The 23,773-nt window shown below is 44.3% G+C and overlaps 1 protein-coding gene across 1 annotated transcript in view; it reads left to right on the top strand.

Moving 5' to 3' along the window:
- Positions 1-23,773, top strand: part of kcp (kielin cysteine rich BMP regulator) — a 176,061-nt gene that overhangs the window by 141,337 nt on the left and 10,951 nt on the right. Inside the window, exons 41-49 of the mRNA XM_062982751.1 lie at positions 929-1,011; positions 3,997-4,096; positions 5,168-5,256; positions 7,811-7,913; positions 12,991-13,133; positions 14,510-14,682; positions 16,852-16,963; positions 18,478-18,579; positions 18,836-19,000. Of these exons, the coding sequence (XP_062838821.1) occupies positions 929-1,011; positions 3,997-4,096; positions 5,168-5,256; positions 7,811-7,913; positions 12,991-13,133; positions 14,510-14,682; positions 16,852-16,963; positions 18,478-18,579; positions 18,836-19,000 (1,070 nt within the window). The remainder of the gene's footprint in view (positions 1-928; positions 1,012-3,996; positions 4,097-5,167; positions 5,257-7,810; positions 7,914-12,990; positions 13,134-14,509; positions 14,683-16,851; positions 16,964-18,477; positions 18,580-18,835; positions 19,001-23,773) is intronic.

Raw genomic sequence — 23,773 nt, 5'->3', positions numbered from 1 at the left:
CCTGATGTCTTGCTCCTGGGCTGCAAGGATCAGGCCTTCTGTCTCCTTCTTCAGGGTCCCATTCGTGAGCCAGAGCCAGGTCTTCTATTATTATTATTATTATTATTATTATTATTATTATTATTATTAATGGCCTTTGTCCTGATGTCTTGCTCCTGGGCTGCAAGGATCAGGCCTTCTGTCTCCTTCTTCAGGGTCCCATTCGTGAGCCAGAGCCAGGTCTTCTATTATTATTATTATTATTATTATTATTATTATTATTATTAATGGCCTTTGTCCTGATGTCTTGCTCCTGGGCTGCAAGGATCAGGCCTTCTGTCTCCTTCTTCAGGGTCCCATTCGTGAGCCAGAGCCAGGTCTTCTATTATTATTATTATTATTATTATTATTATTAATGGCCTTTGTCCTGATGTCTTGCTCCTGGGCTGCAAGGATCAGGCCTTCTGTCTCCTTCTTCAGGGTCCCATTCGTGAACCAGAGCCAGGTCTTCTATTATTATTATTATTATTATTATTAATGGCCTTTGTCCTGATGTCTTGCTCCTGGGCTGCAAGGATCAGGCCTTCTGTCTCCTTCTTCAGGGTCCCATTCGTGAGCCAGAGACAGGTCTTCTCCTTATCAGCTTTTCCTTCAATTTTGTCAAGAAACTTTCCATGCTATGTTTTGTTGTGCCAGCTGTCAGCTCTAGTTTGCAGTGCGGTTTTCTTGTACAGCATCATCAGCAACCAATGGAACCAGTGGAATATGTTGCCGAAGAATTCGGTGGAGTCTTCTGTCTTCTCTGGAGACGAAACTGGATGGGCGTCTGTTGGGAGGGCTTGTGGGTTCTATATGGCAGAAAGAGGTTGGTCTGGATTACCTTTGGGGCCCCTTCCAGTTCTATGATTCCATGCCCTCATTTGTTTCTGCCTCTTGTGCCTTTTTGCAGAAGCCCTGAGCAACTGCACTCCCAGCCTGGTGGGCAACGAAGTCCTGGCTACAGACGAGCCCTGCTACAGCTGCCAATGCAAGGTGAGGCTGCCCTGGGACTCATAGTGTGGGAATCAAGATTAGTGCTGGAAGTTGTAGTTTCACAAGTTCTGCAGCTCCCGGGATTCCATAGCATTGAGCCATAGCAATTAAAGGGATGTCAACTCTGTCAGAGTAATCTATATATATAAAAGAGTGATGGCATCAGGGCAGCGGACAAAACAACAAAACTACAGGCCCCCCAACCTCGAAATTTGACAACACAACCCATCATCCACGGCTCTAGGTTGATATAACAAAAAGAAAAGAAAAATAAAGTCCTAATAACAGGGAGAGGAATAATAGTTTTTATCCAATTGCTGCCAGTTAGAAGGCTAAGCTCCGCCCACTTGGTCTCCTAGCAGCCTACTCAGCCCAGGGGACAGGCACAGTTAGGCCTCACTTAGGCCTCTTCCACAGATTATCAGATTTTAACTGGATTATATGGCAGTGTAGACTCAAGGCCCTTCCACACAGCTATATAACCCATTTAGAATCTTATATTATCTGCTTTGAACTGGATTATCTTGACTCCACACTGCCATATAATCCACTTCAGTGTGCATACTAAACATAAAGACTACCATACAACAGACATTCAGTACCACCACTACCTCAACAATTTCTCACCAACATCACCAGACAATGCCACAGCAACGCATAGCCGGGCACAGCTAGTGGTTTATATAGTGTGTGAAATGTTCACTCATTGTTAAAGTAAGTGTGTGGTGCTTCGGTAAACATTCCAGCAGAGGAATGGTTAAGTGCATAGAATTAGGTTTACTGCCTAGTGCAATGATGGGCAACCTTTTGCGCTTGGTGTGTCAAAATTCACCAAAAAAAACCTAGCATGACTTGGGTGGTGTGTCACTTCGAGAAAATAACCATAATTTCGCAATATGTATAGTTTAAATAACAAAAATATATAATTGTAATATATAACTGTATTCAATAAATTTACTATTTACTACCATTATTTCCATGTACGGTACCTCTTGCAGTTTCCATGCTGATTTCTATTCTAGTTTCAATGTAGTCATGAATAATGAATAGTATAATAATAATATAATAGTAATAATATGATAAGATGCTACAATAATAATAGAATAATAATAGAATATTTATACACACACACACACACACACACACACACACACACATAAAAGGGTAATGAAATTTCGGCCTAGGACAAAACAACAAAACTACACATCCCAGAAACACTAAACTTGGCAGCACAACCCCTCATCCATGCCTCTACGTTCATACAACAAAAAGAAAAGAAAAATAATGTCCTAATTAGAAGGAGAGGAATAATTGTTTTTATCCAATTGCTGCCAGTTAGAAGGCTAAGCTCCATCAGGGGAAAACCTTTACCCTTTACCTTAACTACCACCAATTTCTCAATACTTTATTTCCCATACCACCATACTTCGCCACAGCAACACGTGGCCGGGCAGAGCTAGTGTGTGTGTGTGTGTGTGTGTGTGTGTGTGTGTGTATATACATATATATATATGTATGTAATGTGTATAATTCTCATGGAGTAAACAACAAAACCACTGGACCAAATCACACCAAATTTGGCCACAAAACACATAGTCATCCAATCAATCTGCATGCAGCAGCGTGTCAACAAAAACGGCTAGGCGTGTCAGTGCTGACACGCGTGTCATTGGTTGGCCATCACTAGCCTAGAGTGACATGATTCAGCTTCCGCTACGTAGCCGGACATAAGTCACTGGAAAGGGAATGTGGGAAATGACAAGTATTACTAATAAGCTTCTTCGCTGGTCACCATCAATTCTGCCGGACATGTGTGCTAGCTGTGCTTATATACATAGCTGTAAATAACTTCAATAAAGTTTCTGAACCGCTGGGATCAGCCGACATCTGACTGATGAGAGTTTTATTTTCCGTGAGACTGGAGAGATTTCCAGGTCTTCGGAAGGAGAGGAATTGAGACAGAAAAGGTGAATAAGTCTCAATTAGCCTCTCACACATTGACAAACTCCTTATCTAATGTTCTGGTTGACCTTGGCCTTGTACTTTCAGAGTCAGGATTTCCCCAGAGAGAACCATCATGTCTCTGACTTGAATTTTCATCCTTTTGTGTCCCAGGAAATCTCACAGGAAATCCCACAATTCTATCTAAACTATTATTTATTTATTTGCAGTACTTATATTCCACTCTTCTCACCCTGAAGTGGACTCAGGGCGGATCACATTACACATATAAGGCAAGCATTCAATGCCATAACATAGAACAGAGACAGACAGACGCAGGCACCGGGCTGGCCTCAAACTCATGACCTCTTGGTCAGAGTGATTTGTTGCAGCTGGCTGCTAACCAGCCTGCGCCACAGCCCGGCCAACTATCAGTGAACCCATCAGCCTCAGGTTCAGGTTGTACAGCAACAGCCACTCCAAAGCCCTTCAGGGAGAGGGAGCGGGATATAAATAACAATAATAACAACAACAACAACAACAACAACAACAACAACAACAACAATAATGCACTTTATTCATATTCCACTTTATCTCCCCAGAGGGACTCAGAGCAGATTACAGTATACACATATAAGGCATTCAAAGCATTATTATTATTATTATTATCATCAACAACAACAACTTCATCATCAACATCAACATCTGCCTTGGTATTCTGGGTTATACGGCCGTGTGGAAGGGCCCTTTCTCAAGGTTTTGTTCCCACTAGCTTGTCTAGTCTTCTTTTATGTCAATCTATTTCGCTCTCATCCTCTTTCTATATTGTACTTAAATAAACATGTTCATATATATACCAATACTTTCCAAGATCCCTGACATTTATACTGTAGAATTAATGCCATTTGACACAACTTTTGTGGGTCAATGCTATAGGGTCCTGGGAGTTGTAGTTTCATCTGCCAAAGAGAGCTAGTGCCACACCAAACTGCAACTCCCCAAATTCAGTGGCATTGAGCCATGGCATGATTTTCTTTCATGCAGGATCTGACCTGGGTTTGCATGCACCAAAGCTGTCCGCTGCTGAGCTGCCCGGCTGCCGAGCGCTTCGTCCCTCGCGACGCCTGCTGCCCAGTTTGTGATGGTGAAGTATATCTGCTTTCCTTTCCTTGATGAACATTTTAAAGTAATGGTAGCCATGCCATTTGCACACAGAGGCAGGAGGATTTTTTCTCCCACAAATGTGCGGAAGGATGGGTTCTTCATTGTTAAATGACAAATGTTAAAAAGGGAGTGTGCAAATGACAGCCTTAGTGTATCTGTGTTGTCAGTTTAATGTCATCTACACTGCCATGTAATGCAGTTCAAAGCAGATAATCCGGATTTTATATAGCAGTGTAGAAGGGGCCTTGAACTTCCATGGCTCAATGCTATAGAAGGCTCGCACCACAAAATCCACAGCAGCATATTGATACTGCAAACATAATACCTGAAGCAGAGCCTTCGATAAAGAAATAATAAAACATTTGTCGCTTACCAGAAGAAGCGTTACTGAAACTGGGATAAAACCCGGGAACCAGTTGTAAATGGCGTAAACGGATATATTACCACCTACTCCAGGCAATAACCAGCTACTCAGGATCTACATCAACATGGACTCTGTCTCCTTGGCTTTACTATTGTTTCAAAACCTGTGGAGTCCTGAGAAATCCTTCCAGAACTGCAGAGACTCAGAATCGGTTTGCCTTTAAGCCAATCTAATCCTTTTAGGACTGCAAAGACTTATGTCATTTTGTTTGATTTATAATACTGAGTTAGATACTTTTGGGTTATATACCATAGGACTGAGCATTGACTCTGTGAATGTAATATGTATATGATGCTCCAATATACATATTGTGTACTATTTATGTTTTGAACCATTATTGTGTTTTGTATAGCTCATTACATCAATGCCATAGAACCTTGGGAGTTGTAGCCTGATGAGGCACCAACACCCTTTGGCAGCGAAGGCTAAAGCCCTGATAAAACTACAACTCCCGGGATGCCATAGCATTGAGCCCAGAGCAGTATGAGTAGTATCAAACTGCATTCATTCTACAATGCAGATGCGTCCTGAGCAATTATGATTATGAAGCACTGGATGCAATTGTTTGCAGTATTTGTGCTGCCACTGGGCATGAAAAGGACTTTGTCCACATCTTTCCTTTTACAGAATGTGTAATCGAAGTTGAAGGGCGGCGCGTCTCCGATGGCGAGACCTGGACAGACAGCACAGATAGCTGCGTTTCCTGCTCATGCAAAGTAAGGCGGGTTGGGGCTCTGTCGAGATGGTGAGGCAAAGGAGTCCTTAGACTTGGTCTTAGGCTGAGATCCTATATCATGCATAGCTTAGCTTCTCAAATAGGAGAAACCTGTTAGGAAATGGTTAAACTGAGACCTCCTGTCTCAATTTACCTCCTCCTCCAGCAATCTGGCAATCTGCTCAGTCGCACGGAAATAAATCCAGACTTCCCAGATGTCAACTGAAACGAGCAGCTTTATACTTTATTGCAGTTTTGTACAATATTTACATAGTTTTGCCGGAGCATAGCATTTATGCATCCTTCAATCACCGCATGGGAAGCACTGCTGTCACCTACCACATTCCACTGGAAATCTTTCTCTGTTTCCCTCTAGCCATAAATCTCTACTCTATGCAGTTAACTCTTTCACTACTGGATTACCGGATTACATGCTGCATTACAGACACACACACTATCAGCTTTAAACCATAAGTACAAATTTCAAAACTGCACAGAAACAATATATTCACAAAACCTTTCCTGTATCTTGATATCATAGGTTGCATCTACAGAGTAGAATTAAATGCAGGACTCTGAGGGACCCTGAGGACGCATATCCCACTGTCATAAAGCTCTTAGCATCAGGAAGTTCTTCCTCGTGTTTAGGTGGAATCTCTTTTCCTGCAATTTGAATCCATGTCTCCATTGTGCCTACATCTCTAGAGTAGAGAAATCATGCTTCTCCATTCCTCCTCAATGTGGCATGCTTTCAAACAGTAAACCATGCCCATCGTATCCCCTCTTAATCTTCTCTTCTCCAAGTGAAACATTCTCAGATCCCTAATAGAGATTCTTAGAGATTCTTAACGGCGCTCCATGCAGTCATGCCTATGGCCACATGACCTTGGAGGTGTCTACAGACAACGCCGGCTCTTTGGCTTAGAAATGGAGATGAGCACCAACCCCCAGAGTCAGACATGACTGGACTTAATGTCAGGGGAAACCTTTGTTACCAGGTGAGAGTATAGCGGAATCAGTAGCGTCCAGTTAACACCATGTGCAAAAGACTCACACCAGGCAGAGGAATTGAAAAGAACAAAGGAAACTTTACTCTTGCTCGTTGAGTTGAAATACAAAACAGTTCTGCAATCGTACAATGTCCATGTAGTTGCATAAGATCAATAACCTAATCAATCAGCATCAATATATCCAGCATAGCATATTCAAAACAGCTACTTGACCGTAGCTAGAGAGAGCATGTCCCTTTTCTGTGCTCTCTCTTGAAGCCCAGATTTCCAACTGACATTCTCAGCCACCTGCCATCAAACAGATACATTGTTTTAGGCATGGCTTTGCCTCTGCAGAGCTGAGCTCTTTTGCAGAGTTCCCTTTGCAAACCAACTTTTGCAAGGATTTCTTTGCAAGGATTTCTTTACACACACACATAGCAATTTGGCGCAATAACCTTTACCTTTTTAAAGAGAGATTCATGCCTGTTAAGTCAGGAGATGCTGGTATGTTAAGTGATTTATAGTTTCCAAATCACAACCACTGCAAGCTAGTTAGCAAGTGTCCCAGAAGCAAGCAAAATACAGCACAGTCCTTTCACAGCAAAAACATGCTTCAACCCGTCTATCAGCCGAGTCCAACTGCCAGCCTCTGACCTTATCTACACACTGTTAGTAAACTCATGGATTCAGGTTTTCATCAAAAATATCCGGAGGCTTTAATCTTCATTACTACAGTATATACAAATATACAATCAGGATATTCAGATCCTCTTTGCTTGTACTTGTAAACAGTCAAAGCCATCAGATAGTCACATACAACATAGGCAGATACTCACACTGAGTCACCCCGAAGGGGACTCAGGGCGGATCACATTACACATATTAGGCAAACATTCAATGCCTTTTAACACAGGACAAACACAAACAACAGCATAGCTCCGAGCGGGCCTCGAACTTATGACCTCCTGGTCAGTGATCCATTGCAGTTAATTGCACTGGCTTGCTCTCCCGTCTGCGCCACAGCCCCGGGCACCTTAGGTATTGCATCATGACATTCACAATCACTACCCAGGTGCTATCAATATTCTACATGTTCATCAAATAGTATTTTCTCCATGATTAGAAATGCTGTGCCATTTCTATCTAATTATTATTTTACTAAATGTTAAACCTTTGTCCATTTTGGTCATCCTTCTCTGGACATATTCCATCTTATCTATCTTCTTGTCGAATTGCTTTGCCCAGAACCGGACACAAGGTTATTCCATTTGAGGCCTGACCAAAACAGAATGAAATGGGTCTATGACTTCACTTGATCTGGACACGATATTCCTCTTGATGCAGCTTAGGATCACATTGGCCTTTTCAGCTGTTCCATCACACTGTTGACTCATGTCAGTTTTTAGTCTACTAAGACTCCTGGATCTTTTTCTCATGGACTATTTTGAAGCCAGGTGCCTATACCTCCACATTATGTGGTACTTTACATGTCTACCTGTTGGGACTCATTTTGCCATCACTCGACTGCCTTGTTCTAATGCTGGCCTTTTTTCTAACCCTCAGATGGGTCATATCGAGTGCCACATCCAGGAATGCATGCCCTTGTTGTGCCAGGATGGGCTGGAGAAGGTTCAGATGCCTGGGAGGTGTTGTGCTGAATGTCAAGGTAAGAAGATCCAGCGGCTGAACTACTCAAATCAGTTGTTTCTTCATGCAATCGAATATGCTCCGGTCAGCAACCTATGGGAAATAATCAAGACATTTGCAGGTGTGCACATTTCAGAACCAAAAACTCACCATTGTGCAATGGAGATATTCATACTGGTGGAAACAGAATTGTGCAGAGACTTTGTTCATCTTCCCGTTGTGTGTTGAAAATACAACTTGCTTGTGCTTGTCGTAGATGTGCAACCTGAATTGTGTTTTGCCATTACACATTGTGCATTTTTCACAACAGTTGGGCATCCTATTCCAGTTTGATTCCCCCTTATCTTTATCCAAGCGTGCATCTACACTGTAGAATTAATACAGTTTGATGCCACTTTTAACTGCCATGGTTCAGTGCTATGTGATCATGAGAGTTGTAGTTTGGTGAGGCATCAGGAACCTTTGACAGAGAAGGTTAAAGACCTTGTGAAACTGCAACTCTTGTGATTCAACAGCATTAAGCTATTGCAATGCTATGCTAATTTTATATATATCTATATATATAAAAGAGTGATGGCATCACGGCGACCCACAAAACAACAAAACTACAGGCCCCCCAACCTCGAAATTTGACAACACAACCCATCATCCACGCCTCAAGGTTGATACAACAAAAAATAAAAGAAAAATAAAGTCCTAATGAGAGGGAAAGGAATAATTGTTTTTATCCAATTGCTGCCAGTTAGAGGACTAATCTCTGCCCACTTGGTCTCCTAGCAACCAACTCAGCCGAGGGGACAGGCAGATTTAGGCCTCACTTAGGCTTCTTCCACAGATTATCTAATTTGCACTGGATTATATGGCAGTGTAGACTCAAGGCCCTTCCACACAGCTATATAACCCATTTAGAATCTTATATTATCTGCTTGGCACTGGATTATCTTGACTCCACACTGCCATATAATCCACTTCAGTGTGCAGTCGGACACAACTGGACTTAATGTCAGGAGAAAACCTTTACCCTTTACCTTTACTACCACCAATTCCTCAATACTTCATTTCCCATACCACCAGACTTCGCCACAGCAACGCGTGGCCGGGCACAGCTAGTATATATATATATATATATACACACACACACACACACACACACACACACACACACACAGTAGAGTCTCACTAATCCAAGCCTCACTTATCCAAGCCTCTGGATAATCCAAGCCATTTTTGTAGTCAATGTTTTCAATACATCGTGATATTTTGGTGCTAAATTCGTAAATACAGTAATTACAACATAACATTACTGCGTATTGAACTACTTTTTCTGTCAAATTTGTTGTATAACATGAAGTTTTGGTGCTTAATTTGTAAAATCATAAACTAATTTGATGTTTAATAGGCTTTTCCTTAATCCATCCTTATTATCCAAGTTATTCGCTTATCCAAGCTTCTGCCGGCCCGTTTAGCTTGGATAAGTGAGACTCTACTGTATGTATGTATGTATATATATATATATATATATATATATATATATATATATATATATACACACACACACACACACACAATAATTTATAAATATATAATATATTGTATATACTTATAATATTGATTATATTATAATGTAATACAATATTATACTAATAATAATACAATATAATATTATTAATTATATATTATATATTAAATGTAATATTACTAATAATATTATCACATAATGATATAGTACAATATAGTAATTTAATGCTTATATTGTGCTATGCTAATAATATATTGTATCTACATTTGATTTGTAAGCCGCTCTGAGTCCCCTCCGGGATGAGAAGAGCGGGATATAAATGTAGTAAATACATAAATAAATAAAATTCTGTTCGTACTGTGTTAATTCTACATTCAGAATATGTAGATGCACCCCAAAACGCTTAAGACCAGAAGTGTATTGAATTTTGGATTTTTCAGATGCTGAAATACCTGGATTTGCAAAATTGTACTTAAAGACATACCTTAGAGATAGGACCCTGGTCTAAAAATGAAATTCATGTATTATACATTTATACACATGGCCTGAAGATGGTTTCATACAAGATTTCTTGATAATTTTTGCATATGGAGATACTTGTGTTAGCATATGCATAATGTAATGAGATACCTTGGAGATGGGCCCAAGTCTCAACATGGAATTCATTCTTATTTCGTATGCTCCCAAAACACATGGCCTGTTGGTACAGTAGAGTCTCACTTATCCAAGCTAAACGGGCGGGCAGAAGCTTGGATAAGTGAATGTCTTGGATAATAAGGAGGGATTAAGGAAAAGCCTATTAAACATCAAATTAGGTTACGATTTTACAAATTGAGCACCAAAACATCATGCCATACAACAAATTTGACAGAAAAAGTAGTTCAATACGCAGGAATATTATGTTGTAATTACTGTACTTATGAATTTAGCACCAAAATATCACGATATATTGAAAACATTGACTACAAAAATGGCTTGGATAATCCAGAAGCTTGGATAAGCGAGACTCTACTGTATTTTCATACACAATATTTGCAATAATTTCCTGCACGAAGCAAAGTTAGTGTACATTCGACACCCATTCGGACCATTTTGGAATTTCTACATAAGGGATGCTCAATCTGTAGCAAAAGGTTTTAACCTTTAAATTGAATGTTGCCATGAAAGAGTGTGGTGGAAGCTCCTTTCCTGGAAGCTTTTAAACAGAGACTGGATGGACATCTTTCGGGGTGCTTTGATTGTGCTTTTCATGCATAGCTTTATAAAAAGGCAATATTCTGCATCAGCAATGAGTTAGAAACATAAGAATCACAGAATAATAGAGTTGGAAGAGACCATGTGAGCCATCTAGTCCAACTCCCTACTATGCAGGAAAAGCACAGTCGAAGCATCCCCGACAGATGGCCATCCAGTTTCTATTTAAAAGCTTCCGAGAATGGAGCTTCCACCACACTCTGAGGCAGAGAGTTCCACTGCTGAACAGCTCTTCTTAAAATCAGGAAGTTCTTCTTAATATTCAAGTGGAATCTCCTTCCCTGTTATTTGAACCAGTGACTCCATTGAGTCCTGTCTTCCAGGGCAGCAGAAAGGAAGCCTTTCCTTATGACATCCTTTCACATATTTATACATATATTCATGTCTCCTCTCAGCCTTCTCTTCTGCAGGCTAGACATACCTACTTCTTTAAGACGCTCCTCATAGGGCAGTGATGGCCAACCTATGACATGTGTGTCAGCACTGACACGTCTAGCCATTTTTGCTGCCACGCTGCCGCATGCAGATTGATTGGATGACTATGGCTTTTGTGGCCAAATTTGGTGTGATTTGGTCCAGTGGTTTTGTTGTTTACTCCATGGGAATTATGCATGGGAATTGCAGTATATTATTATATTATTAATATTATATTATTACTAGCTGTGCCCAGCCACGCATTGCTGTGACATTGTCTGGTGGTGTTGGTGAGAAATTGTTGAGGTAGTGGTGGTACTGAATGCCTTTTGTATGGTAGTCTTTATGTTTAGTATGCACACTGAAGTGGATTATATGGCAGTGTGGAGTCAAGATAATCCAGTTCAAAGCAGATAATATAAGATTCTAAATGGGTTATATAGCTGTGTGGAAGGGCCTTGAGTCTACACTGTCATATAATCCAGTTAAAACCTGATAATCTGTGGAAGAGGCCTAAGTGAGGCCTAAGTCTTCCTGTCCCCTGGGCTGAGTAGGTTGCTAGGAGACCAACCTACGGAGCTTAGCCTTCTAACTGGCAGCAATTGGATAAAAACTATTATTCCTCTCCCTGTTATTAGGACTTTATTTTTCTTTTCTTTTTGTTGTATCAACCTAGAGCCGTAAATGATGGGTTGTGTTGTGAAATTTCGAGGTTGGGGGGCCTGTAGTTTTGTTGTTTTGTCCGGTGCCCTGATGCTATCACTCTTTTATATATATAGATGATATTATTCATTATTCATGACTACATTGAAACTACAATAGAGAGAAATCAGCGTGTAAATTGCAAGAGGTACCATAAATTGTTGTACATGGAAATAATGGTAGTAAATAGTTTTTGATTTATTAAATACAGTTATATATTACAATTATATATTTTTGTTATTTAAACTATATATATTGTGAAATTATGGTTTTTTTCTCGAAGTGACACACCACCCAAGTCATGCTAGGTTTTTTGGTGAATTTTGACACACCAAGTGCAAAAGGTTGCCCATCATTGGCATACGGATTCATGGTCTCCAGACCTTTGATCCTTTTTATTTATTTATTTTATTTACAGTATTTATATTCCGCCCTTCTTTCTCACCCCGAAGGGGACTCAGGGCGGATCACATTATACACACATAGGGCAAACATTCAATGCCCATAAACACATCAGAGACCGAGACAGACAGACGCAGAGGCAATTTAACCTTCTCCTGAGGGGATGTTCGATTCTGGCCACAGGAGGGAGCAGCTGCTTCATCATCCACTCTGACGGCACTTCCTCATTCCAATGTCGTAAATTAGTTAAACTTGCCTCCCCACTTTTTTTATAAGTGGTACCTTATTTCCTACTTGATAGATGCAACTATCTTTCGGGTTGCTAGGTCAGCAACGAGCAGGGGCTATTTTTTATTTTTAATTGACAGGTGCTCACCCTGCCACGGGCTGGCCTTGAACTCATGACCTCATGGTCAGAGTGATTTATTGCAGCAGGCTGCTCAACAGCCTGCGCCACAGTCCGGCCCCTCTCTTCTTCTGGAGACCTTCCCACTTGTCAATAACTCTTTTTAACTGTGGTGACCAGAACTAGACACAGTATTTCAGGGAAAGAGGTCTAACCAAAGCAGGATACAAAGGCAACATGTATTCAATCTGGACACTCAACTCCTTTGGATGAAGCCCAGAATCCCATTGGCTTTTTGAGCTGCTGCTTCACACTCTTGGCTGATGTTCAACTTGTTGTCCACGAAGACTCCAAGATCTTTATCACATGGAATGTTGTCGAAACAGGTGTCACTCATTCTGTGTCTTGACTAAGTGTAGTATCATTCCATCCTGTTGGGTCTCTCCTCCCTGTTTGCAGATCCAGGCCTCAGCTGCTCTTACCAAGGCCAGACCCTGCAGTCCAATGACCACTGGCAGGTGGACGAATGTACCACCTGCACCTGCCTCTCCGGAGAGGTTCACTGCCGGACTGAACGCTGCCCGCCAACCGCCTGCGCTGCTGTAAGTCAATGGGAGAAAGTTGGGGAGGATATTGCACCCCACCCCATCTATAGCATGCATGGGCCAACTTGGGCCCTCCAGGTGTTTTGGACTTCAACTCCCGCAATTCCTAACAGCCGGTAGGCTGTTAGGAATTGCGGGAGTTGAAGTCCAAAACACCTGGAGGGCCCAAGTTGGCCCACGCTTGATCTATATTGTTGAGTGAAAGATTCCCCTTCTCATTTTGAATCTATCATTCCTCCACTGTGAGCTAGTAGTTTCCTTATTTGCAGTTTCCATAAGGGTTGAATGAAAAGTAATGCCTCCGCCTTCGTAACTCCTCAACAAATGGCAGTCCTGGCATGCGGCACAACCTGGCTTGTTCAGGAGACTCTCCTCTACAATTAGTTCCATTAGTTCCAAGGAGCCTCCGGTGGCCTAGGGGATAAAAGCCTCGTGACTTGAAGGTTGGGTTGCTGACCTCAAAGCTGCCAGGTTCAAATCCCACCCGGGGAGAGTGCGGATGAGCTCCCTCTGTCAGCTCCAGCTCCATGCGGGGACATGAGAGAAGCCTCCCACAAGGATGTTAAAAAAATCAAAACGTCCGGGCGTCCCCTGGGCAACATCCTTGCAGACAGCCAATTCTCTCACTCCAGAAGCAACTCCGGTTTGATCCTGACACGAAAAAAAAAATCGACGGGTTGTGTTGTTAAAGTGCGAAGTATGGAACCCTGTGCAGACGGTCAGTCAATGTGACTTAAGCAACATACAGTCATTGAATTCTTGACAGCAGAAGGTGTCACCCCAAAGGAGATTCATCCGAGAAAGCTAGCTGTTTATGGGGATTGTGTTGATGTGAGTCCGGTGCATCATTGGGCGAGTAAGTTTAGAGATGTTGAGGTGGGAATGTCTGACTTGCGTGACAAACCAAGAGTTGGACTTCCTGTGACAGCAACCACCAAGTTTCACAAGCAAAAGGTTGACAGATTTATTTAGGACGATCGTCATTTTACTCAAGAGAGAAATTTCAAGCCTACTTGGCATTTCACAAGAATGTGTTTGTCACATTATTGCTTTGCTTGGCTGTCGGAAGATCTGTGCACGATGGGTCCTGTGAGACGCCGGTTGCGGAAACAGAGTGTCGACTTCTTCCATGACAGCTTCAGAAAACTCGTTCTTCATTGGCAGAAATGTATCCAATTTTCTGGTGATTAAGTGGAAAAGTGAATAGTGGTAGTAAAAGAGCATGTTCTAAGGATTATTTCTGTATTAGATTTATTAAAATATTCCAGTCCAGACCCAAGTAACGAAGGTGGAGACATTACTTTTCATTCAACGCTTGTAATTTAGTGGGAGCAGTGTAAGGTTGTCTTGATGTGCTTTCCCTCGCTTGGCAGGACGAGACGCCCACTATGATCCCTGGCGTATGCTGCCCACACTGCGTCCCCCGACCCGCTACTTGCGTGGCCTTTGGCGACCCGCATTACCGCACTTTCGATGGCCGGATGGTCCACTTCCAGGGCAGCTGCACCTACATCCTGGCCCAGGACTGCGAAGGGGGAGACTTCAGGTGACGCCGCTCTTTTCAGCCCATATCCCTTGTGGACTAGATCAGTGATTCCCAAAGTGGGCAATGCTGCCCCCGGTGGGCGCTGGAGCAATCCGGGGGGCAGTGATGGCACCTATTAGGACACTTGGGTGGGGCCAGGGAGGGAAGGGGCCTCTTCCCAAGTGCCAGAGACAGGGGTGAGCACCTGAGGCGCCTGTTAGGACACAGGGGGCGTGGCTAGAGGAGTGGGCGTGGCTTCTTCCCAAGAGCCTGAGACAGGGCTGAGAATCTTCTATACCTCTCCTGAGACGCTTGTTGGGACACAGAGGGCGGAGTTAGGGAAGGGGGCGGGATCTCCTTCCAAGAGCCTGAGACAGGACTGAGCCTCTATATCTCTCCTGAGATGCTTGTTGGGACACAAAGGGCGGAGCTAGGGAAGGGGGCGGGGCCTCTGAGCCTCTGTATACCTCCCTTGAGGCGCTTGTTAGAACACGGGGGCGGGGTATAGAGGTTCAGCCCCATCAGGCACTCGGGAAGAGGCCACACCCCCTCCTCTAGCCCCGCCCCCTGTGTCCTGGCAGGACAGGGATAGAAGCTCAGCCCTGCCTCAGAGCTCGTAACTCCGCCCATCCCAGTCCTGGCTGCCCATTTGTGGCCCCGCCCACCTCCCCTTGCAACCCTGCATCTTGGACTAGGGGAGAGGCTCAGCCCCGCCCTCTTGAGCAGGAGCCACGCCCACTCCTCTAAGCCACGCCCCCTTTCCAACGGGCGCTGAGTCATATTTTTTCTGGAAAGGGGGCGGCAGGGCAAATAAGTTTGTGAACCACTGGACTAGATCAACCAATGGAGGGGGATAAAATGGGTTGCTGTGAGTTTTTCAGGCTGTATGGCCATGGTACAGCAGCATTCTCTCCTAACATTTCACCTGTATATGTTGCCAATGGCATCTTCAGAAGTTCTGTTGCGCTGAGGCAAGTGGAGTGTATATGTACCTGTGGAATAATGTCCAGGGTGAGAGAAAGAACCCTTGTCTGATTCGGCACAAATTGACGGTGTCCTTTCACCTCCATCTGTACCCAGCTATTGCACTTTATTCTAGCCCAGCTCAGAGGCTGCAAGATATTGCACATAAATAAATCTTACTGCCTTAACTTCAGATTATGCTCACTGTGCCAAGAAAGCTATTGGTTATTGTATGTTTTTATTGTATTTTATATGCCTTTGATTTACCTTGATTTTATATGTTTATATGTTTTAAATATATCTTGTTACTGTATTTTGTGGTGTATTTTGGGCTTGATCCCCATGTGAGCCCCCAAGTGCAAGGATAAAGTTGTTGTTATTGTTGTTGTTGTCATTGTCTGATTATAGCAAATGTGACTGTTGCAATTAGCAAGCTTGAATTAGCATTTGAGTAGCCATGACGTTTGCAAAGCCAAATAATGAACACTGCTCAGAAACAGGAGAACTCCATACAACAAGCAATCAAGGGCCAGTTAACACCTCCCAAACAGAGGATGCCCCCAGGCAACAAAAGCCAGGCTACCTCTATGCAGATACCCTCACTGATTGACTTTGCAAACTTCTTGGCTACTCTAATGCTAATTCAAGCTTGGTAACTGCAGCATTCACACTTCCTTTAAACAGACATGGGTTTTTTCCCACCTTAGACATTATTTCACAGGTATAGATACACTCCACTTGCCTCACTACCAACAGAACTTCTGAAGATGCCAGCCACAGATGTAGGCGAAACTTTAGGAGATAATGTTGCTAGAACATGGCCATACGGATCGAAAACCTCACAGCAACCCAGTGATTCAGGCCATGAAAGCCTTCAACAAGAATATGGATTGTTTAAAATGACCTTTGTGATGCATTGGGGTGGGTTGGATCCTGGAAACTGTCCTGCGAAGCCCTCAGTGGAAAAAGCATCCAACGAGAAAATCAACCGGAATGCAAGATCAGAAGCCATCCCAACATGCAGTGCACTCCTAGGAGTGCTCAGAAGGAACCCATGTTCGTTCCATCTTCTCCAGTTTGGGGCCCCATGTGTTAGAGGACTGGGAAGACCCCGAGACTTACAGCTTCTTCTGGATTCCTTCCATCCCATAAGTAAAAAGGTCTTAGTTTTCCCCATATCCCATAATCCATGGTACCTACACTAACTCGGCATTTCACCCTCAACAGCATTCATGTGACCAATGAAGACCGTGGACGCCAAGGAGTCTCCTGGACCAAGGAGGTGGCCGTGATGGTTGGTGACACCGTTGTGCGCCTACTCCAGGATCGTGTCGTCATGGTGAGGAAAAGGAAGAGGGTCATGATTCTGGCCTCCAAAACACCACATGGGAAGCTGTGGGTTGGCCCACAATGCAGGGAGAGAAACACATCTCTACTGAATAGAGTTGGAATCGGTTGCAGTGCAGCGCGAGAAATGCATCTGCTCCACTGGGTAGACTTGGAAGCACCCATGTTCTTCAACTCTTTTCTCCTCTACTCTTCTGCTTCCTTTGCTATTGGATCCTAATGTCAGAAAACTGAGAAAGGTCTGAAAAAAGACATCAAAACCCACCCCCTTCCATGTAGAAATCCACCGCTAATGCACTCTTGAGAAATGTCCATTTAAGCTCTGTTAAAAGATGTCCAAAGAGGAAGAATCCACCACCCTTCGATTGTCCAACAGGTCTTCCCGGTGCTTAGACAGAGTCTCTTTTCATGTTACTGGTTCATGTTCTCATCACACGAGCAGCAGAAAACAACCTTAATTCATCTTTGATATGACATCCCTTGAAATATTTAGGAATGCCTACCATATCTCCTTCCAACCTTCTGCAATCAAACTTATCACGTTCCCCAAGGCATTTCTTGTAGAGCTTGCTTCCCAGAACATTGACTATCTATTGGTTGCTTTCCAGAACTTCGACTATCTTAGTTGCTTTCCAGAACTTGGACCATCTAGATTGTTTCCAGAACTCCAACCATCTTGGTCGCTTTCCAGAATTTTGATCATCTGGGTCCCTTTCCAGAACTTCATCCACTTTAGTCACTTTCCAGAATTTTGATCATCTGGGTCCCTTTCCAGAACTTCAACCATCTTGGTCGCTTTCCAGAATTTTGATCATCCGGGTCCCTTTCCAGAACTTCAACAATCTTGGTCGCTTTCCAGAATTTTGATCATCTGAATCCCTTTCCAGAACTTCAACCACCTTAGTCGGTTTCCAGAATTTTGATCATCCGGGTCCCTTTCCAGAACGTCAACCATCTTGTCGCTTTCCAGAATTTTGATCATATGGGTCCCTTTCCAGAAGTTCAACCACCTTAGTCACTTTCCAGAATTTTGATCATCTGGGTCCCTTTCCAGAAGTTCAACCACCTTAGTCACTTTCCAGAATTTTGATCATCTGGGTCCCTTTCCAGAACTTCAACCATCTTGGTCGCTTTCCAGAATTTTGATCGTCTGGGTCCCTTTCCAGAACTTCAACCAGCTTGGTCGCTTTCCGTAATTGACCTGGGTTGCCTTCTAGAATGTAGACCATCTAGGTTACTTTCCAGAACATAGACCATCTGGATCATTTTCCATAGTTTCAACCATTTTGGTTGTTGTCTTCTAAACATGCTCCAGGTGGTCAATAACCTTAAAAGGAATCCAAGGATTATCTAATCCAACCATCTTCTGCCCGGGCAGAAACATGTAAACAAAGCCCTCCCAAGAGATGGCCATCTCATTCAAGGCCTCCAGAGAAAGAAGGTCTGGTGATTGCTGGTATTAACGATGTCGGTGAATCTGAGCAAACTCTTCTCATCCTCATCCAGGTGGACTCTCTGACCGTGACCCTCCCCTTCCTGAAGGAGCCCCACCTGTACATTGAGCTCAAGACCAGCACCCTCCTCCTGAACACCAACCTCGGACTGAAGGTGCAACAGGGGGGCTAGGGTGGTGGGTACTTTGGAGCTGTTTACTATTTCCAGGTGGGCTGGGCAGAAGCAATGTGAATTACAATCCAATCTGTCCAGAGGGTGATGGGTTCCAGAAGGTTGAATCCCTGCGCCCATCTCTGGCCTTTAATGGCACCCAGATCTCACCCCCTATTTGGCCCCAGTTCATGGGAAGTCCCTTTGGGGAATATTGGATGTTGGGGAGACATCTGTACCCATGTTTTTCCCTGTCCAGGTTCTCTGGAACGGCCGCTCCCACCTGGAGGTGAGTGTACCTGGGACATACAAAGGCCGGACCTGTGGACTCTGCGGAAACTTCAACAGCTACCCCCAGGATGACCTGCGGCTCCGATCCGGCCACTTGACCCTTTCAGAGGCAGCTTTTGGCAACAGCTGGAAGGTAACAGTTGTGGGGACTCAAGGTGTTGAGGCATGTTATGTCCTAGGTCCCAAATTCGTTTCTACACTGAAAACATTTTTGGCTCAGAAGAGGCTGCCATCCAACCTCCTTGCAGTATGGCGTAAATATCCACAAAGGGAAACATACTGCGTCAGAAGCACAGTAAAACTGACAAAATGAATTTCAACAGGGCAAAACATAAAGTTATTCTACTTAGGCAGAAAGAATGAAACACACAGGTATAGGTTTGGTGACACTTGGCTTAGAAACAGTCCAAGTGAAAAGGGATCTAGGAGTCTCCGGACATCTTCTTGGATGTAGTTCCTCTAGTATTAGAAACTTGAATTTATTTAGATATTAGTCAGATATTCCTGTATTGCCTTTTTACCTATTCTGTGCTGCATTTCCACTACTGGGTTTACCCGTATATACATACCTATATATACCTATATATATATACCTATAAGGTAAAGGTAAAGTTTTTTCCTGACGTTAAGTCAAGTCGTGACCGACTCTCGGGGTTGGTGCTCATCTCCATTTCTAAGCCAAAGAGCCAGCATTGTCCATAGACATCTCCAGGTCATGTGGCCGGCATAACTGCATGGAGCGCTGCTACCTTCCCGCTGGAGCGGTACCTATTGATCTACTCACATTTGCATGTTTTCGAACTGCTAGGTTGGCAGGAGCTGGGGCTAACAGTGGGTGCTCATTCCGCTCCCGGGATTTGAACCTGGGACCTTTTGGTCCGCAAGTTCAGCAGCTCAGCGCTTTAACACACTGTGCCACCTATATATACCTATATACACCTATTAGGCTTGCTCAAATAATTCGTTTTCCCCGTTTACCGTTATTGATTCGTTATTTTCGTTTGTTTTGAAGCAATATCGAACCTTGGTTGTCCACACACCTGGATATCGCTGTTTCGAACCGCGATTGGCCGTTTTCCGTTATGGCGCCTTTTTTTTCGTTTTTAAAAAATGCTTTGGCAAATCATCCAAACTTGTTTAAGTCCACTGGGGCAATCTAGCATGTTGTTTGCACCTTGTAGCCAATCAGAGAGCACGTTTAACCAGGGGGAGGGGCTGGTAGGACGTCCTGAATGAAAACAGCGTGCACACGCCTCGTGGCTCAGTCGCACTGGGAATTTTGGAGAGGGTGGAAGGGAGATTTTGGTGCAGGCACTGGCAGGCAGGAAAGATTGCTGCGTCACAGCATGGCTGTGTGAAGACCGGGAGAAAAGGTGGGGTGGCTGGCTGAGTTTGGGTGGTGTGTGTTAGTTGGGTCTTTCTTTTTCTTTTGTTTTTGCAAAGGGCTGTCCTGTGGGTGTTTTTTTCCTTGCGGGCGGGGTGGGCTTTCTCCTTTCTTTTTTCCACGCAAAAGTGTTTTTGGAAACAAGGGATCCGAGCCAGGGACGCTTCCTGATAATCCTAAGCCAAGTTTGGGAAAGAGTTGCATATCCCATACTTCCCTGTACAAAATACAACTCCTTTTGGGGAAAGAAGGGGGGGTGCCTTTGTCCCTTCACCGCTCTCAAACACAAGCGGGGCTGCTTGTGTCTCAGCCAGGGACGCTTTCTGATAATCCTAAGCCAAGTTTGGGAAAGAGTTGCATATCCCATACTTCCCTGTACAAAATACAACTCCTTTTGGGGAAAGAAGGGGGTGCCTTTGTCCCTTCACCGCTCTCAAACACAAGCGGGGCTGCTTGTGTCTCAGCCGGGGACGCTCCCTGATAATCCTAAGCCAAGTTTGGGAAAGAGTTGCATATCCCATACTTCCCTGTACAAAATACAACTCCTTTTGGGGAAAGAAGGGGGTGCCTTTGTCCCTTCACCGCTCTCAAACACAAGCGGGGCTGCTTGTGTCTCAGCCGGGGACGCTTCCTGATAATCCTAAGCCAAGTTTGGGAAAGAGTTGCATATCCCATACTTCCCTGTACAAAATACAACTCCTTTTGGGGAAAGAAGGGGGGGTGCCTTTGTCCCTTCACCGCTCTCAAACACAAGCGGGGCTGCTTGTGTCTCAGCCAGGGACGCTTTCTGATAATCCTAAGCCAAGTTTGGGAAAGAGTTGCATATCCCATACTTCCCTGTACAAAATACAACTCCTTTTGGGGAAAGAAGGGGGTGCCTTTGTCCCTTCACCGCTCTCAAACACAAGCGGGGCTGCTTGTGTCTCAGCCGGGGACGCTCCCTGATAATCCTAAACCAAGTTTGGGAAAGAGTTGCATATCCCATACTTCCCTGTACAAAATACAACTCCTTTTGGGGAAAGAAGGGGGTGCCTTTGTCCCTTCACCGCTCTCAAACACAAGCGGGGCTGCTTGTGTCTCAGCCAGGGACGCTTTCTGATAATCCTAAGCCAAGTTTGGGAAAGAGTTGCATATCCCATACTTCCCTGTACAAAATACAACTCCTTTTGGGGAAAGAAGGGGGTGCCTTTGTCCCTTCACCGCTCTCAAACACAAGCGGGGCTGCTTGTGTCTCAGCCGGGGACGCTTCCTGATAATCCTAAGCCAAGTTTGGGAAAGAGTTGCATATCCCATACTTCCCTGTACAAAATATAACTCCTTTTGGGGAAAGAAGGGGGTGCCTTTGTCCCTTCACCGCTCTCAAACACAAGCGGGGCTGCTTGTGTCTCAGCCGGGGACGCTTTCTGATAATCCTAAGCCAAGTTTGGGAAAGAGTTGCATATCCCATACTTCCCTGTACAAAATACAACTCCTTTTGGGGAAAGAAGGGGGTGCCTTTGTCCCTTCACCGCTCTCAAACACAAGCGGGGCTGCTTGTGTCTCAGCCAGGGACGCTTCCTGATAATCCTAAGCCAAGTTTGGGAAAGAGTTGCATATCCCATACTTCCCTGTACAAAATACAACTCCTTTTGGGGAAAGAAGGGGGTGCCTTTGTCCCTTCACCGCTCTCAAACACAAGCGGGGCTGCTTGTGTCTCAGCCAGGGACGCTTCCTGATAATCCTAAGCCAAGTTTGGGAAAGAGTTGCATATCCCATACTTCCCTGTACAAAATACAACTCCTTTTGGGGAAAGAAGGGGGGGTGCCTTTGTCCCTTCACCGCTCTCAAACACAAGCGGGGCTGCTTGTGTCTCAGCCAGGGACGCTTCCTGATAATCCTAAGCCAAGTTTGGGAAAGAGTTGCATATCCCATACTTCCCTGTACAAAATACAACTCCTTTTGGGGAAAGAAGGGGGTGCCTTTGTCCCTTCACCGCTCTCAAACACAAGCGGGGCTGCTTGTGTCTCAGCCGGGGACGCTTCCTGATAATCCTAAGCCAAGTTTGGGAAAGAGTTGCATATCCCATACTTCCCTGTACAAAATACAACTCCTTTTGGGGAAAGAAGGGGGTGCCTTTGTCCCTTCACCGCTCTCAAACACAAGCGGGGCTGCTTGTGTCTCAGCCGGGGACGCTTCCTGATAATCCTAAGCCAAGTTTGGGAAAGAGTTGCATATCCCATACTTCCCTGTACAAAATACAACTCCTTTTGGGGAAAGAAGGGGGTGCCTTTGTCCCTTCACCGCTCTCAAACACAAGCGGGGCTGCTTGTGTCTCAGCCGGGGACTACACCAATTTAACAAAGTTTCAGCCACAAAAACAAAGTTTCTGAAGTAGAGCAATGACTTTCACAGTAAAGACAACCCAATTTAACAGGAAATAAGACTTTCAAACCAGGAACAGATTTCTGCAATTATTAAAAAATGGTTTATTATAAAAGCTATGAAAAATTGCCAAAAATCAGAGGATAAGGGAAACGTTCCACATTTTGGTGAGCTATCAGTGTTAAATGTGTTCTACCACTGTACCAAGTTTGAAGAAGATCACTCAAAAAATGAGGGCGGGAGAGCCCCCTAAGTCCCCCCCCCCTTCGGGCTGTTTTTGGGCCACCGCGCATGCGCGTCCGCCATTAACGAATTAATTTCGAAAATAACGAATTTTCGTTAATTTCGAAAAATTTTGGGGGCCAAATTCGTTATTAGCAACAAAAACGAAAAAATGCCCCCTCTAGTTTTGAAACGAGTTTAGAATCAAATTTTTCATGGATCGATCAAGCCTAATACCTATACATACCTAGGAGCCCAGGTGGCGAAGTGTGTTAAAGGACTGAGCTACTGAACTTGCAGGCTGAAAGGTCCCAGGTTCAAATCCCGGGAGCGGAGTGAGTGCCCACTGTTGCTCCAGCTTCTGCCAACCTAGCAGTTCGAAAACATGCCAATGTGAATAGATCGATAGATACTGCCCTGGTGGGAAGGTAACGGCGCTCCATGCAGTCATGCCAGTGGCCACATGACCTTGGAGATGTCTATGGACAACGCCGGCTCTTTGGCTTAGAAATGGAGATGAGCACCAACCTCCAGAGTGTGAGTAGAGCAATAGGTACGGCTCCAGTGGGAAGGTAATGGCGCTCCATGCAGTCATGCCAGTGGCCACATGACCTTGGAGGTGTCTATGGACAACGCCAGCTCTTTGGCTTAGAAATGGAGATGAGCACCAACCTCCAGAGTGTGAGTAGAGCAATAGGTACGGCTCCAGTGGGAAGGTAATGGCGCTCCATGCAGTCATGCCAGTGGCCACATGACCTTGGAGGTGTCTATGGACAACGCCAGCTCTTTGGCTTAGAAATGGAGATGAGCACCAACCTCCAGAGTGTGAGTAGAGCAATAGGTACGGCTCCAGTGGGAAGGTAATGGCGCTCCATGCAGTCATGCCAGTGGCCCCATGACCTTGGAGGTGTCTATGGACAACGCCAGCTCTTTGGCTTA

Source organism: Anolis carolinensis, chromosome 5 (genome assembly GCF_035594765.1).
Source record: "Anolis carolinensis isolate JA03-04 chromosome 5, rAnoCar3.1.pri, whole genome shotgun sequence".
Classification (NCBI taxonomy): domain Eukaryota; kingdom Metazoa; phylum Chordata; class Lepidosauria; order Squamata; family Dactyloidae; genus Anolis; species Anolis carolinensis.
Note: the sequence above shows the minus strand (reverse complement) of the source record. Positions and strands in the feature narration are given on the sequence as shown.